Source organism: Panthera leo, chromosome A1, assembly GCF_018350215.1.
Source record: "Panthera leo isolate Ple1 chromosome A1, P.leo_Ple1_pat1.1, whole genome shotgun sequence".
NCBI lineage: Eukaryota > Metazoa > Chordata > Mammalia > Carnivora > Felidae > Panthera > Panthera leo.
Genome location: NC_056679.1, coordinates 129,953,551 through 129,969,049, shown reverse-complemented (window position 1 = coordinate 129,969,049; position 15,499 = coordinate 129,953,551). Strand labels below are relative to the sequence as shown.

Here is a 15,499-nt window from a genome sequence, read left to right as displayed (position 1 = left end):
ATCAACCTATACCTGAGTACTTTCTCATACACCTCCACTAGTTAAAACAATTCAGAAAAAGATATTAAGGACCAGGCTTTTTTTCCCTTCAGAAAAGAATTATGTAACCAAATGAACCAACCTTTTGTTTCAAACTACATTTCTACTGCTAGTGCCCTACTTATGGAAAGAGTCCCTGTTACACTCCAAAAACTTAAACCATTTAGATAATTCTCAATCCTTGATCATCTTCAAATCTCCTCCCCTATAAGAACTTACACATAAAAGATGTTCTTAAAATGTAACTACCAGGGGCACCTGGGTGACTTAGTCCATTAAGCGTCTAACTCTTGATTTCAGTTCAGGTCATGATCTCAGTTAATGGGTTCAAGCCCCACATTGGGCTCCACACTGATGGCATTGAGGCTGCTTGGATTCTCTCTCTCCCCCGCTCTCAGTCCCTACCCTGCTCATGCAAGCTCTCTCTCTCAAAATAAATAAATTTAAAAAACTGTAACTACCAGAATAGCACAAGGATATTGTGTTTTAGCTATTCGAGTAGAAAGCTATTTTATTAAAATTGTATATCATCAAATGTTCATAGTGTTATTTTACATCTTATCACGTATAATACAACAGACTACAGATCTTATGTATATAACTATACAGATCAAAACATGACCCCAAAATCTACATTTAACATCTGCCATTCTTTGTTGCTAATATTTTCAAAATTCTACTTATAATACGATTAAAAAAGATTTTTTTTTCTGACAAAATATTGGCCTAGGCTCTGGCACTCAATTAATTCCCATCCTAGCAAAGTGAGAAGACATTCTATTTGGATGAGAACTTCCCATGTACTTTCAAAAGTATCGGACCATCTTACTTCCAGCTCAAAACGTCTTTTAAAGGCACATTCAGTACATACTTTAGGATTCAACAGACCAGTTTAAAATGAAAAAAGTGGAAGGGACAGAGATGGATGAAATTGTTACCATACTAATGAAAAGACATAGAAATAATAAAAGCTATCATCTAAATATTTTTCACGTAAGATGACAAAATCTCTGGATAAAGGAGCACGCCTTTATATTGGATAAAGCTGTTGTTGTTGTTGTTTTTCAAAGTTTATTTATTTTGAGAGAGAGAATGTGGGAGCAGAGGAGGGGCATAGAGAGAGGGAGAGAGAGAACCCCAAGCAGTCTCTGAGCTATCAACACAGAGCCCAACACGGGGCTCGAACTCACAAACGGTGATATTATGAACTGAGCTAAAACCTAGAGTAGGACGCTTAAGCGACTGAGCCACTCAAGGCACCCCTGGATAAAATAATTCTTACAAGAAATTCATTGTCTTTTTCTCCTCAAGGAGAAAGTCAAGTCTGGACTTGGGCACACTGTTTAGCAGACCAACACTGAAAAAGAGATGGGCAATGATTACAAGTAAGGCAGAAAGGTCTTGCTTAAATAAGAGCTTAAAAAGGCCACAATACAGGCACATCAGGGAATGTAATTTCTAAATCACTGACATCTAAAATCTTATCAATATATACCATGAAGGGAACAATATTTAAGAAGGATTAATTTCCAAAACCACAGTGTCCATCTCTTCTTGCAGACACTTTAAACACTATTCCTGGGTGCATCTAGAGAGGCAAACACTCAAGTGACTAGTTCACTTCATACTGTTTTCCATGCCTCTATCATGCCAAGGTTAGCTTTGACTGAATTTTCTAGGACATGCTATTATCAGCAAGTATTAAATACTGACATTAAAAATACACTTAAAATTAATAAATTTATTTAGTTTAAAGTATAACGAACGTTATTCATTATATCCATGAGTTCCTACGGACACTCTGAAGAAAAATTACTGTCCAGTCTAATATCAGAAGGAGCTATGCTTTAAGGTGCCTGGGTGGCTCAGTCAGTTAAGCATCCAACGCTTGCTTTCAGCTCAGGTCACCATCTCATGGTTTGTGAGTTCGAGCCTCGTGTCAGGCTCTGTGCTCACCGTGTCAGAGCCGATTTCAGATCCTCCGTCTCCCCCTTTCTAGCCCTCTCCCACTGCTCTTTCCCTCCCTCACTCTCAAAAATAAAGGTTAAAAAAAATTTTTTTAATAAAAAAAAAGAGCCATACTTCAACCATGCAAGAGATCGTATTTATTTTATTTGTTTTATTTTATATATATATAGAGAGAGAGAGCACACCCGAGGAGAGAGGAACAAATGGAGAGAGAGAATCCCAAGCAAGGCTCAATCCCAAAACCTTGGGATTATGACCTGAGATGAAATCAAGAGTTGGAAACTCAACCGACTGAGTCACCCAGGTGCCCTGTATTTACTTTCAGACCCTGTGAATAATTTAAATCAAATGCTATCAAGCAGGGGCTACTGCCCTCCCAGGAGATACATGGCAAGGGCTGGAAACTCTGGTTGTTACAACTGTCTAGTGGAATGAGGTTAAGGAGGCAACTAAGCTTCCTACAATGCACATGACAGCACCTCAAAGCAAAAAATGACCTGACCCAAAATGTCAACAGTGTCCACACTGAAAACGCCTAACTTAAGTGGTCAAGTGTTTCTCTCATAGCTTGTGAATGAAATCAGAGGCAAATCTCTGACCCATAGTATCTAATTGTGCTATGTCCATATATGATTTGTATCTATTAGTCTAATTATAATTTATACTCTGCAAATCCTTTTTTTTACCCCCTCTATTCTTTTCCTCCTGTAATCTGCACCTTCATGTTATGTTTTATTTATTTTCTTAAAGTCTCTGTAATAGGACAAAGAGAACAAATTATTGAATAATGTTAATAAAATTGAGTAGAAAACTCTAACCATACTACTTAATGTTTATGTTTGGAAATGTGACTATCACAATTTCTTTTTATTTCAAGTTGTGATAATATATGAGGGCTAAAATGTGTAAAAGAGCCTACATTATCATGAAGTTAGAGAGGGAAAAGTCCCTTCCAAATTAGAAAGCAAGTTACCAGCAGAAAAATTTGATGGGTCAAGGAACATTAGTTTGACATTTATGGTAACATGGACAAGAGCCAGTCAGATATGTATCTTGTAAGTAATGAGAACACTAAGTTAACACTATAAAATAGATTTAAAGGATTTTAAAAACAAGCCTTTAGAACTACATTATCTGAATTACTTTTAATTATAGCCTCTGGTTCTACTTTAAATTCCTCTGATTCTACATATATTTAGGAAAAAGGATATAAAATGAATTTTAGCCCTGGATTTATTTACACTTAATTAACATATCTTAAAAACCATTAACTTAAACATCTAATAATATTCAATATTGTTGGTTTTATGGATTTTAAACGAAAATGAGAAAATTCCTGCCAATAGCTTTATTTCTACTTATAAAAATGTAATAGCTATCATATTGACTAAGTAACTTTTTAAAAATCACAGATATTGGAGCGCCTGGGTGGCTCAGTCAGTTGAGCATCCGACTTTGGCTCAGGTCATGATCTCGCAGTTTGTGAGTTCGAGCCCCGAACTGAGCTCTGTGCTGACAGCTCGGAGACTGGAGCCTGCTTCGGATTCTGTGTCTCCCTCTCTCTGCCCCTTCCCCGCTCATGCTCTGTCTTACTCTGTCTCTCAAAGATGAATAAACGTTAAAAAAATTTTTTTTAAATAAATAAAAATCACAGATATAAAAAGAAAGAATGTGTTTTCACTGATAAGATAAGCAAGTTTTCTTTTGATCTGTATTCTTAAATGATTAAAATTAATACTCTGGTTGGACTTCAAAGTAAATTTTAAACCTCATATAAAAGAATGTATACGCAAAATGCTGTATGTGGAAATTAGTTTTACAATACTCAAGTTAACACTGATGTCAAGGTTACTAAACGTGTAAACATGATTTCTTCATATTACCAAACCAAATATACATACCATAATACATAAAACAAATTACACATGTTTGCTTTCAAAGAGAAAAGCAGGGAATAAACTAATTCAAAAGCATCTATATCATCTATATTCACTGCTACTATCTGTAAAATACAGAATTTTTAAAACTTTTGAAAATTAAAAAAGTTTACATCAAATATCAATATCACAAGGATGAAATCTCACTAGTTCTTTTTTAAACAATGTTTACTCATTTTCAGAGAGAGGGCGTGCGTTTGTGGGGGAGGAACAGAGAGTGCATGTATGAGTACTCTTGGTGGGTGGGGGAGAGCAACAGATAGGGAGGGGGAGGGGGAGGGGGAGGGGGAGGGGGAGGGGGAGAGGGAGAGGGAGAGGGAGAGGGAGAGGGAGAGGGAGAGGGAGAGGGAGAGGGAGAGGGAGAGGGAGAGGGAGAGGGAGAGGGAGAGGGAGAGAGGGAGGGACAGAGAGAGAGAGAGAGAGAGAGAGAGAGAGAGAGAGAGAGAGGGGGGGGGGGTGGGGGAGAGAATATCCGAAGAAGGCTCAGTGCTGTCAGCACTGAACTCAAGGCAGGGCTTGATCTCACCAATAGTGAGATCATGATCTGAGCTGAAATCAAGAGTCAGATGCTTAACCGCCTAAGCCACCCAGGTGCTCTACAATTTCACTAGTTTTTGATCCAGTTAAGTAACAAATCCTAAAAAGGTTGGTTAGCTTTTCTTTTAAAACAACAGTAATATTAACAGTAACACATATAATTGCAAAATACTTAAATAATCTTTAGTATGTGCCAGAGAATGTTCTTAACACATAGAAGTCCTTACTGATTTGGAAAGACTATGCATCAACTACAAAGCTTTCTATGGTAAACTGTACCATAGTGTTTACCTAAATCTACACTCAAAATACTGTCATAAAATCACAGTAGGGTTAGTCAATGCTTTTATGTCTCTTTTTCCAGTGTACCAACCCTTCTCCTGCTATACTGTAAAGGTCAGGTATGCTGAATTTGGGGTCAAAGAACACAGGTAAAGTGAAATCACTGTGACTATCCACTTTGTCGTGAACAGGAGTCAGCCATTTTTACTTAAGAAGATATCCATAAAGGAAAATGTCTGAATCCTGTTCATGACAACGTTGATAATGGCTCCAGTTGAGGTTTCTATTCCTCGGTCAAATATAAAGAACAACTGTGGATTACCCAGAATGGCACTGTATGTGGTCTCCAAGTTAGGAAGAATAGAACTAAAAGGCCTCTGCCAGAGTTAAGGGAAATGAAAGGATTCCCACTCTATTTCTCTGTGGTGTCTTAAAGACAGACACAACTTTTCTTACAAGACTAGCAATAAGTGATCTATTGACACAGTCTTCATCTTTGGGAATTTTTTCAACATTTTTATAAGGACACTTTATGATAAATGGCAAGTGGCTCTTTAATGGAAAACAATGGGTATTTTGGTATTATTTGAGATTTATATGAAGAACAGGATAACAGAAGATCTCAGAAAAAAACACAAAGGACTAGTTATATTATCTGCCCACTAATACCACCCAGCAAATGAGATGTTTTCTAATCAGTTTTAATAGTGTTTTAATCCACATTTGTTGATACTTTCAAAAAGTTTATCTACTTTTCCAGTGCATCATTGTACCTCAATATTTCTGCCTCTAATAAAACTGCTCACTACAAATAAGTTCCCAGAAAAAAGTCTTCAGATATTGCCATAAATGCCCTCTCCTGACAATATTCAGTTAGTGTATACAAAGTTCTAATGAAGGAATTAAAGATGCTTGAAGAATACTATGAATGGAAAAAAATTTTTACATTTTATAAATAAATGATAGTATTTTACAGACTGGAAAAGAACCAGAAAGGCGACTAAATAGCACCGTATATAATCCTTGTATTACTCCATGAGTTGATGTGGATGAAACTCGACTGTATTATGCTAACTGAAGTCAGTCAGTCAGAGAAAGACAAATATCATATGATTTCACTCACATGTGGAATTTAAGAAAAAATACAGATGATATGTGGGGAAGGGAAGGAAAAATAAAATAAGATAAAAACAGAGAGGCAAACCCTAAAAGACTCTTAAATACAGAAAACTGAGGGTTGCTGGAGGGGAGATGGGTGGGCAGATGGTCTAGACAGGTGATGGGCATTAAGGTCGGCAGTTGTGACAAGCACCGAGTGTCATATGTAAGTGATGAATCACTAAATTCTACTCCTGAAACCAATACTACACCGAATGTTAACCAACCTGAATTTAAATGAAATCTTGGAAAGAAAAAAAATGTGAATCTCCAATGATAAAATCCCTCACGAAGTAAAATCTCCATGAACAATTATTCATTTTTTCAATGTAAAATACTACATACTTGTGAATGGTAGTGATATCTAACAGAAAAGTATTTATTTCCTTGAGAATTATCATCATAATCCATGTTCAGATTGAAAAACAGAACAACAATTAGATCTCATCCAAGGTGGCTGAAAGAAACTAAGGCCCCATTCCTTGCAGAGTGTCCAGTTCCCCTATCCCATGTGCCACAAGTGATGCTCCAGGAACATCAAGCTTCGGGATAGGGTGCCTGGGTGCTCAGTTTAGCATCCAACTCTTGATTTCGACTCAGGTCATGATCTCACTGTTTGTGAGCTAGAGCCCCACGAATGGCTCTGCACCGACAGCTCAGAGCCTGCTCAGGATTCTCTCTCTCCCTCTCATTCTGCCCCTCCCCTGCTCGCATGCTCTCTCTCTCACAAAATAAACCTTAAAAGACAAAAAGAACACTAAGCTTCATGATGTCACATCTCTATACATAAGTAACACATCAACAAACAATAAATATTTGCCAGTAGTTAACAGTCTTCACATTGTTGCTTCCTTAGGCTAAATTAGAAACACGTATGGGGGCTCAGTCAGTTAAGCATCCAACTCTTGGTTTCAGCTAAAGTCATGATCTCACGGTTCATGAGTTCAAGCCCCACACTGGGCTTTGTGCTGGAAGCTGGGAGCCTGCTTGAGATTCTCTTTCTCCCTGTCTCTGCCCTCCCCAACTCACACTGTCTCTCTCTCAAAGTAAATTTAAGAATTAAAAAAAAGAAAAAAAAATATTTACAGAGCTCCTTTGTGATAGCATAAATCTGATAGCATAAAATCACTTTGTAAAACAAACTGGATGAAACCACGGTATACAGATGCAGTTTTATAATATTGTCTTTTAAATACTTTATAGAATCTGCTATGAAACACAGAAATTTTAACAAAGTTGAAACTAAACACAGAATTAGATTTCCAAGAAGACTTTTTTTAGTGATTTAGTAAATTTAGTGTTCACTCTTCACAAAGTAGAAATGGTTTTACAAAGTTATATAGGAAAAAAAATCCACAAACTATTAAAACACTATTAAACTTGTGAGTATCAGGAACTTGTGTAAAATGGAAGGTATAATTTAAAGTCACCCAAGGGGCGCCTGGGTGGCTCAGTCGGTTAAGCGGCCGACTACGGCTCAGGTCGTGATCTCGCGGTCTGTGAGTTCGAGCCCCGCGTCGGGCTCTGTGCTGACAGCTCAGAGCCTGGAGCCTGTTTCAGATTCTGTGTCTCCCTCTCTCTGACCCTCCCCTGTTCATGCTCTGTCTTTCTCTGTCTCAAAAATAAATAAACGTTAAAAAAAAAAAAAAAAATTTAAAGTCACCCAATAAGGCCCCAAAGGAGGGCTGCATTCAAAAACAGTATTAAGTTTACATTTTAATACATACCAAGAAGGGGGGACATATTCTGAAATATGCGAAGCAACTCCGGTGTAACACATGGACTGTTTTCCAAAGTCACTAACCTAGGAAGAAAAAACAAATAGCTGAATCTCTTTCTATAGCCATTAAGCTCTTAACAATACAACTTACTAAAAAACTGTCCCATCTAAAGGAAGAAAGAAAAATGAACAATACAGCAAGTTACAAAAGTTATCTTTCTGTATCAAATGAAAAACGTATCTACACATCGCACATTATTATTTTCTATATACACAGCAAAAATAGTAAGGGAAGTAACTACATATTAAAATATTTACAACTACAAAATGTCTTTACAATAAAATTTTAATGATACAGCAAAAGCATGATTATTATGGAATGGTCAAGGAAACATAAAATTGTCTTGTTCTTTTTATATTGTTCTGTCACATGTAACTGATGTGCCCTTTCAACAAGACACTGGGCAATATGAAAGAATAAATCTATAAAAAATAAAATATATATGGGTTGTGGTTTATCACCTAAGTGTGCATTTGGTTTACTTCCTCACCCCTCACCCAAAGAAGTTAAAGGAGAAAAAAAAACATGATTGTCACAATAGTTGCAAGAAAGGAGTAGGAGGGGATCCTATTCAAAATCTAACATTCATTATAAAAACGCTTATCCTATTACAAACAGAAAGTAAATCCTTAATCTGGTAAGAGAGGACCTATCCAATACTCAAAGAAAACACACCTAATGATATGTTGAAGCCATTCTCTGGAAAAACAGAATCACATCTCAAAAAATTTCTTCTATTACCTTGCCTACCTTCCCATCTACTGAGTGTATATATGGACGGTTCCTCACATGATATGCCAACTAAGTTAATAAGACACAAGGGTGAGAAGAGAAAGTTAAATAGGCTTTATTTACAACAGGTGTGACAGACAGAAAAGAGAGAAAGAATTCATGAAGTATTTTAATCACTAAGCGACTTCAACAAGGATGCTGTAAATATCAATACACTGCATACAAAAATGAACTCAGTTTCTACACTCAAAACAAATACTTAAGATTTAAATAGATGTTGGGGCACCTGGGTGCCTTAGTCAGTTGAGTGTCCGACTCTTGCTTTCAGCTGGGGTCATGATCTCCCAGTTTTGTGAGTTTGAGCCCTCTGTCGGGCTCTGTGCTGGCAGCTCAGAGCCTGCTTGGGATTCTCTCTCTCCCTCTCTCTGACTCTCCCCCACTTGCAGGGTCTCTGTCTCTCTCAAATAAAGTAAAACTTAAAAACAAAATAAAAATATTTAAATAGATGTTATTATAAAAAACACTAATACAAAAATCTAGCATCATAATCATGTCAATTCTCTCCCCCACTTACAGTGTTTCTGTCTCTCTCAAATAAAACTTAGAAACAAAGTATTTAAATAGATGTTATTTTAAGAATCACTGATACAAACATCTAGCATCATAATGATGTCAATTCTCTCTAAACTGTTATAGAGAATCAATAAAACTTCAACTCTACATAGACTTTCCCCTAGAAATTAGGAAAATGGATTCTAAAATGATTTAGAAGGCAAATGACCAAGAATAAACAAGAAATTTATCAAGAAAAAAAACATATGGCGGGGGGGGGGCACTTGCTTTATGACTCACTCTAAAACTAATGTATTTAATATAAAAAGAATACCACAAGAAACAGACCCACTCATTTATGACAGAGGCGGTTCCTAGGTTAAGAAAGGTTGGAAAACTCAGGCATTGGTGGGAAGCTACTGGGCCTCTACCCCACACAAAATACAGAAATTAATTCCAGTATTTATATGAGAAGTGTAAGTCTTTATTTTATAAGATGTTAGCAGTACATACTTATAGCTTTAGGTTTAAGAAAGACTACAGAAAAAGATGAATAGGACTACATTAAAGTTAACAATTACTCTATGTCAAAAGATGTCTCAAAATTGTCAAAATCTAAGTCACATGGTGGGAGAAAACTGTTTCTAATATATATAACTGAAAAGGGAACAGTATTCAAAGGAATATACAAAAGAGGTTAGAAAGAGAAAAACATATAGAACAAACGAACAAGCGATCCAGAGGATACAAAAATTGGCAATAAACTTGACTATTAAAAGTATAAAAAGATATTGTACCCAACCAGTAATCAAATCACAGCCAAAATTACAAATGCAAATTATAAGCAAAACAAGGTACAATTTTACCCCTACCCTATTACCAGGATTTTCAGTCTGACCTAATAAATACTGGCAAAGCTATAAAAAAGTGAAAACTCTTGCACACTGCTGACAGGAAGAAGTTGGTATCAAGACTTGGAAAGTAAGTATTATTATCTGAACTAGTGAAATATGTCTATGTGCACACACCTATGACCTCATGAATAAGGCCTCATACATCTGCATACTTTTTCATGTACAAAAATGTTCAGGGTGCATTATCTGAACATCCGACAAAATGGCATATGAGTAAACGAACTGTTACATTCACACCATTAAACTCAGCAATATGGGTGAATCTTAGAACAGGGAGCTAAAAAAATTAAGTTAGAACACCTATTGTAAAATTTATATGAAGGTAAGATACATTGTGTAGAGTCACATACAAACGTGATTGTAAAAACAGCAAGCCACAAGAAAATAAACCAAGGAATGAAAACAAAAAATACTGGTACACCGGCTCATCCCTGCAATGAAAACAGGAGAATCCAACAAACATCCCACACCATGGGCTTCACAGACATTCTTACTCTCCCACAGCTTCACCAGGGTACAGAAAATGGATTTTCATTTTATGTAAGTTATAAATAATTACAAACAATATGACTTCCCTATTACTTTGTATCTATGAATTATTTCACAAATCTTAAATGTCAAAATTAGGAAGAAGAAGGGGGACATAGAAGAAAGCAGCCACCCACAAAATGAAGTACGGGCCACACACACAAGCAGTGGTAGCTTTAGATACTTTGATCAACAAGAAGAGGATTTGATTCCATGATTCCATGATTCCATTTCTCAAGAATAAAATGAAAGAAAAGATTTTTAAAATTCTTTCCTATTCCCCTTTAAAACAAAAATGAAACCGAAAGAAAAACCATAATCCAGTCATGATATTTCAGTGAGAAAACAATTGATGGGCATCTTCTAAATCTCAGAATACGTTTGAAGCTCTGTCACTGGGCCCAAATTAAGACTCCATGTGACTCTTTCCCTCCCATTGTCATTATCTTAGTAAAAAGAGCATTCAGGTCATTGTCACTCTCACTACCTACCTATGCTAGCTTCCCAAATACAAGCCATACTATTCTAAAAAGGAAGAAATCTTGGGGCGCCTAGGTGGCTCAGTTGGTCGAGCGTACAATTCTTGGTTTTGGCTCAAGTCATGATCTCACGGTTTGTGGGTTACAGCCCCATGTGGAGCGTGCTTGGGATTCTCTCTTTCTTCCTCTCTCTCTGGCTATCCCCCGCTCATACTCTCTCAAAATAAATAAACTTAAAAACAAAAAGGCAAAAAAATCTTGCAGAGTTTAAAGTACTTAAAAGTACTATGACATGGCGACCACTCCAGATTAAACAAGTGAATGCTAAGAAAGGAAAGAAAGAGAAACAAAGTCAAGGCACTAATGGAAAGTTAAGGGACAAGTTATGCTGATGAATAACTAGACAAAGTTGTATATACCAACATCTTTAGCTAGAGAAATGTAAATTTTAATGTTACCCCTCTAAATAAAATACAGAAAACAAAGAGCATGAAGTAAAAACACAGGCATAGCAATTCAACAAATAAATATAAGAGCATGAAAATTCTTTTGAGGCAAAGCCTCTCTGGTTAAGTGAAATACAAAATATAAAAATTTTCTCTGTATAGGAGATACAACTAAAGTTCTAATAGAAAAGCTAAAATGTAAAAGTTGAACAAAAAAAATCAAATCTAAACAAAATAAACCATATGACAATATTAGTATCAAAATTTAAATGCAAAACAATTAAAAGGTGAAAAATTAATCAATACATACATGTATCAAATGACACTTCATAATATTTTAAATTTTAAATACTGTGTTTTATTTGTTAAATTCTTTAAAACAATATAGAAAAATACCAAAACTCTGTGCAGTGAATAATAATTTTATTTCTAGCATTCAAGTATAAAAAGAAATAGAAATAAAAAGGGACACTGACACAAAGCAAACTAAGTAGATATTTTAATAAATCACTGTCAAGATTAAGAAGTGAAACACTGATTTGAACCATACAACCTATTAGTTAGAAAGAATAGATATATATAAAGTCTGCATCTTTAATATCATCACTATTTGAGACTGTTACAAAAAGACAGCCTCAAGTCATTAAAATTCTTAGTAACTTAAAAATTGTACAAGTGACAGGTTGTATTTACAATGCAATAAATCCATACCTGAATCATGTACTTTAATATCAGCAAAAAATAAATGAGGTTGCGTCAAAGAAGACATTAAAAAACTCTAATGCTACTACCAAAATAACAAGACTTAAGGGAAATAGGCCATTACAATGGAAGGCAAATTCATAGCTTTAAATGTTTTAGCACTTAAGAAAAGGTAATGAAGTAACTATTTTTTTATAGCTTTAAAAAATACACCCAGTTAAGGGTAGGAAGCAGAAAATATGAAGCAGCAGTAAAGTAACAAAGGGCAGAAACAGAGAACTCATAAAATGCAACATGTAGTTCTTTCATATTAATAAAAAGAAAAATCTCTAATATACTTTTTTTTTTTACATCTCTAATTTTTATTGGGAAAGAGAGTAGCCATTTTCATAACAAAGCCTATCAGAAACATCCACCAGCTTTGCCCAATGTATTTTCATTACATTCAGAGTATGCAATACCTGATGCATACTCTATTCTAGTTGGTAAGGCATGTGTTGAACCTAATTATGGTACTGGGCCCAAAGCACAGAATGTTTCTCTTGGTTACCTTTTACTTATCTTGTCAGTTACCTTTTAATTATGAATCCGTACTAGCATATAAAGTGCTGCTTCTACATCTTTGCCTGACTAATATATGTACTTTAAAAGAGATAATAAATATACTTTAAAAAGAGATAAATCAAAAATAAGACTACAAGTAACAGAGATAAAGCACATACCTGTATGTTTGTTTTTTTTTTTTTATTAGTATCTTAAGGGAGGAAGTACCAAAATCAACAGACATGGAAAATCAAAACTAAAGTATGGACAAACTAACACCTAAGAAACAACCTGAAAATATTACCAAACTGTGAATAACTTCCCAGCCACTGCCATGAGTCCATTTCCAGTTCCCTTTTCTACTCAATTTTCAAATCATCCAAAGAATAGTTACCATATCACAGAGATCATTCCAGTATGGAAAAAAAACCACGTTTTTTAAAATAGTGAATTGGTAAAACACACATGACACTGATATGAAATCAGACAGTATCACAAAATATGGACAAGAGATCTTAAGAGTTCAGGAAAAAATAAAATCTGATAAAATACCACAGAACAACAGAAAAGACTTGTATATCAAAAGTAGAATTCACCCTAGCAAGAAAAGTTTATCTCAGAAGTCAGCTCTTTAAAAAGAGAGATTTTGAGGTTTTAAGATGCTAATCTCCTGAGTAGACGGCAAAAGGCAGTCACATCAGTTGTTGTTGTTTTTTAATGATGAAGACCATATTACATTTCATGGCATATAGCCCACGCTTATTGTGGACCAGCATCCATTACCTGATCTTACTTCCTTTAACAAAGAACAAAACGAAAACAAAAAAACTGTTAATGCAAGGTTTGTTCAAATTCTACTTAAAAATATTTTATAGTAATAGGTTTATATTAGGAAAGAAGATGAAAAATTATTGAGCCAAATCTCAGAATATTAAGTCAAATGACAAAAACAAACTTTAAGTAGAAAAAGAGGAAATGATAAATATAAGACCAGAAACTAACAAATAGGTAACAAAAATACAACAAAGAGAAAGCCAAAGGGTGGTTGTTTGAGAAGATTAGTAACACTGGCAAATCTCTAGCAAGCTGGATCAAGGGGGATGGGGGGAGGGGAACATGGGGGAAAAAACACATAATCACTCTAAAAAGTTTTCCTTTGTGTATGGGACCTCAAACATCTCCTACTACTAATTATCCCCTAGTAAGTTCAAATTCCCATTCTCCAAGATAACTATTTAAATCTTTTTTCTCCACAAATCCCTCTATCCTCTATGTACTTCCATTTCAGCCAATAATATTAAAGTGATGACTATGCTTCATATTTGAGAAAACAGAATCTATTAGACCCAACCCCTTCCTATCACATCCCACTATAATACAAAAATCCATCTTCCTGCCTCCAGTTAAAATGGATGAAGTATCACTGATGTTACTTAAAACCAAAACCAACAAACAGCTACATATGCTAAATCGCATCCCTTCTTGCCTCCAATTAGTCGTTCTCTGGAACCTCATCCATCCCTCTAGACTCTGCATTCCCCACACCAGCCAACTGCTGCCCTATTTCGACATTCCTCTTCATTGTTAAGTGCTCCCAATGTTGTCACAGTCTGTAATTACTTAATTTCAATTCTACTCAGTTCTTACTACTTTACTGAAACCTTTGCTATCATCTCCATGTGGCGAAATTCACTTCTTTGTACGATTCTACCTAGAATAATCAGCAACGTTTGACGTACCTGACCACTCTTTCAGGAAATATTCTTTCTTGGCTTGGTTTTCCTCCTCTTATCAACAGACAGCTCTACTCTGTCACCCTTGATGGCGCCCCCCATGTGACCTCATAAATGCCTTAAGTTCCTTGGGATTCTGCTAGGAGCAGAATGTTCCACATCTGCCCTTCCTTCTTAGGCAACTGTACAGACTCTCATATGCAAAGAGCTAACCATTTAACACACATTATCTCATCCTCACAACCATGTGGGGTAGGAATTATACTTCCTAATTTTACAGATTAAGAAAGTCAGGCTCATAGATGATGATTACATACCTCATGCAGTGGCATAATTGGGACTGGCACCTATATCTGATTCAAAAAATGAGTTCTAACTCAGTATACTCTAGTTTAATTTAAAGAATCTAAGCTATTAAGCATTTGAGCTAAAAAAAAACAACAACAAAAAAACAAAAAAAGAGAGAGAGAAAAGAAAAAAGGTATTCTAATAATTTCATTTTGTTTACATAAACTAAAGGCTAAGAAAACAATAGATAACAACAGAGCAATGTACATTTATTACTGCCTGTTCATGTAATCCTTAAAAAATTTATATACCTTTAATAAACACATTAATATGCTAAGTCTATAATGCTGTTAAGTATCAGAGTCTATCTCTTTACTGTAAGTAATACTTTTAATTTTTCTAATAGTCAACATCATATATTGTCTACATATTTACAGAAAAGTATGTGTCTGACACTAGTCAGAGACTAGTGTCTTTTTTTTTTTTTTTTTTAATGTTTATTTATTTTTGAGACAGAGAGAGACAGAGCATGAACAGGGGAGGGGCGGAGAGAGAGGGAGACACAGAATCTGAAACAGGCTCCAGGCTCTGAGCTGTCAGCACAGAGCCCGACGCGGGGCTCAAACTCACGGACCGTGAGATCATGACCTGAGCCGAAGTCGGATGCTTAACCGACCGAGCCACCCAGGCGCCCCCAGAGACTAGTGTCTTAATTTGTAATCTAGAGTAGGCATTGGCCAGCTAGAGTTCATGGGTCATATTCAACCCACACTCAATTTCTATAAATGATGTTTTACTGGAACACAACCATTTTACATATTGTCTGTGACCACTCTCATGCTAAAACAGCAGAGGTCAATAGTCAAGACATCACACAGCC

The 15,499-nt window shown here is 35.7% G+C and overlaps 1 protein-coding gene across 7 annotated transcripts in view; it reads right to left on the bottom strand.

Moving 5' to 3' along the window:
* Window positions 1-15,499, bottom strand: part of IPO11 (importin 11) — a 198,482-nt gene that overhangs the window by 92,086 nt on the left and 90,897 nt on the right. For all 7 annotated transcript variants that reach the window (XR_006202884.1, XM_042940046.1, XM_042940027.1 and 4 more), the window contains exon 22: window positions 7,649-7,725. Coding sequence is in view for 6 of the 7 variants with exons in the window: in XM_042940046.1 (XP_042795980.1) it covers window positions 7,649-7,725 (77 nt within the window). In the remaining variant the exon portion in view is untranslated. The remainder of the gene's footprint in view (window positions 1-7,648; window positions 7,726-15,499) is intronic.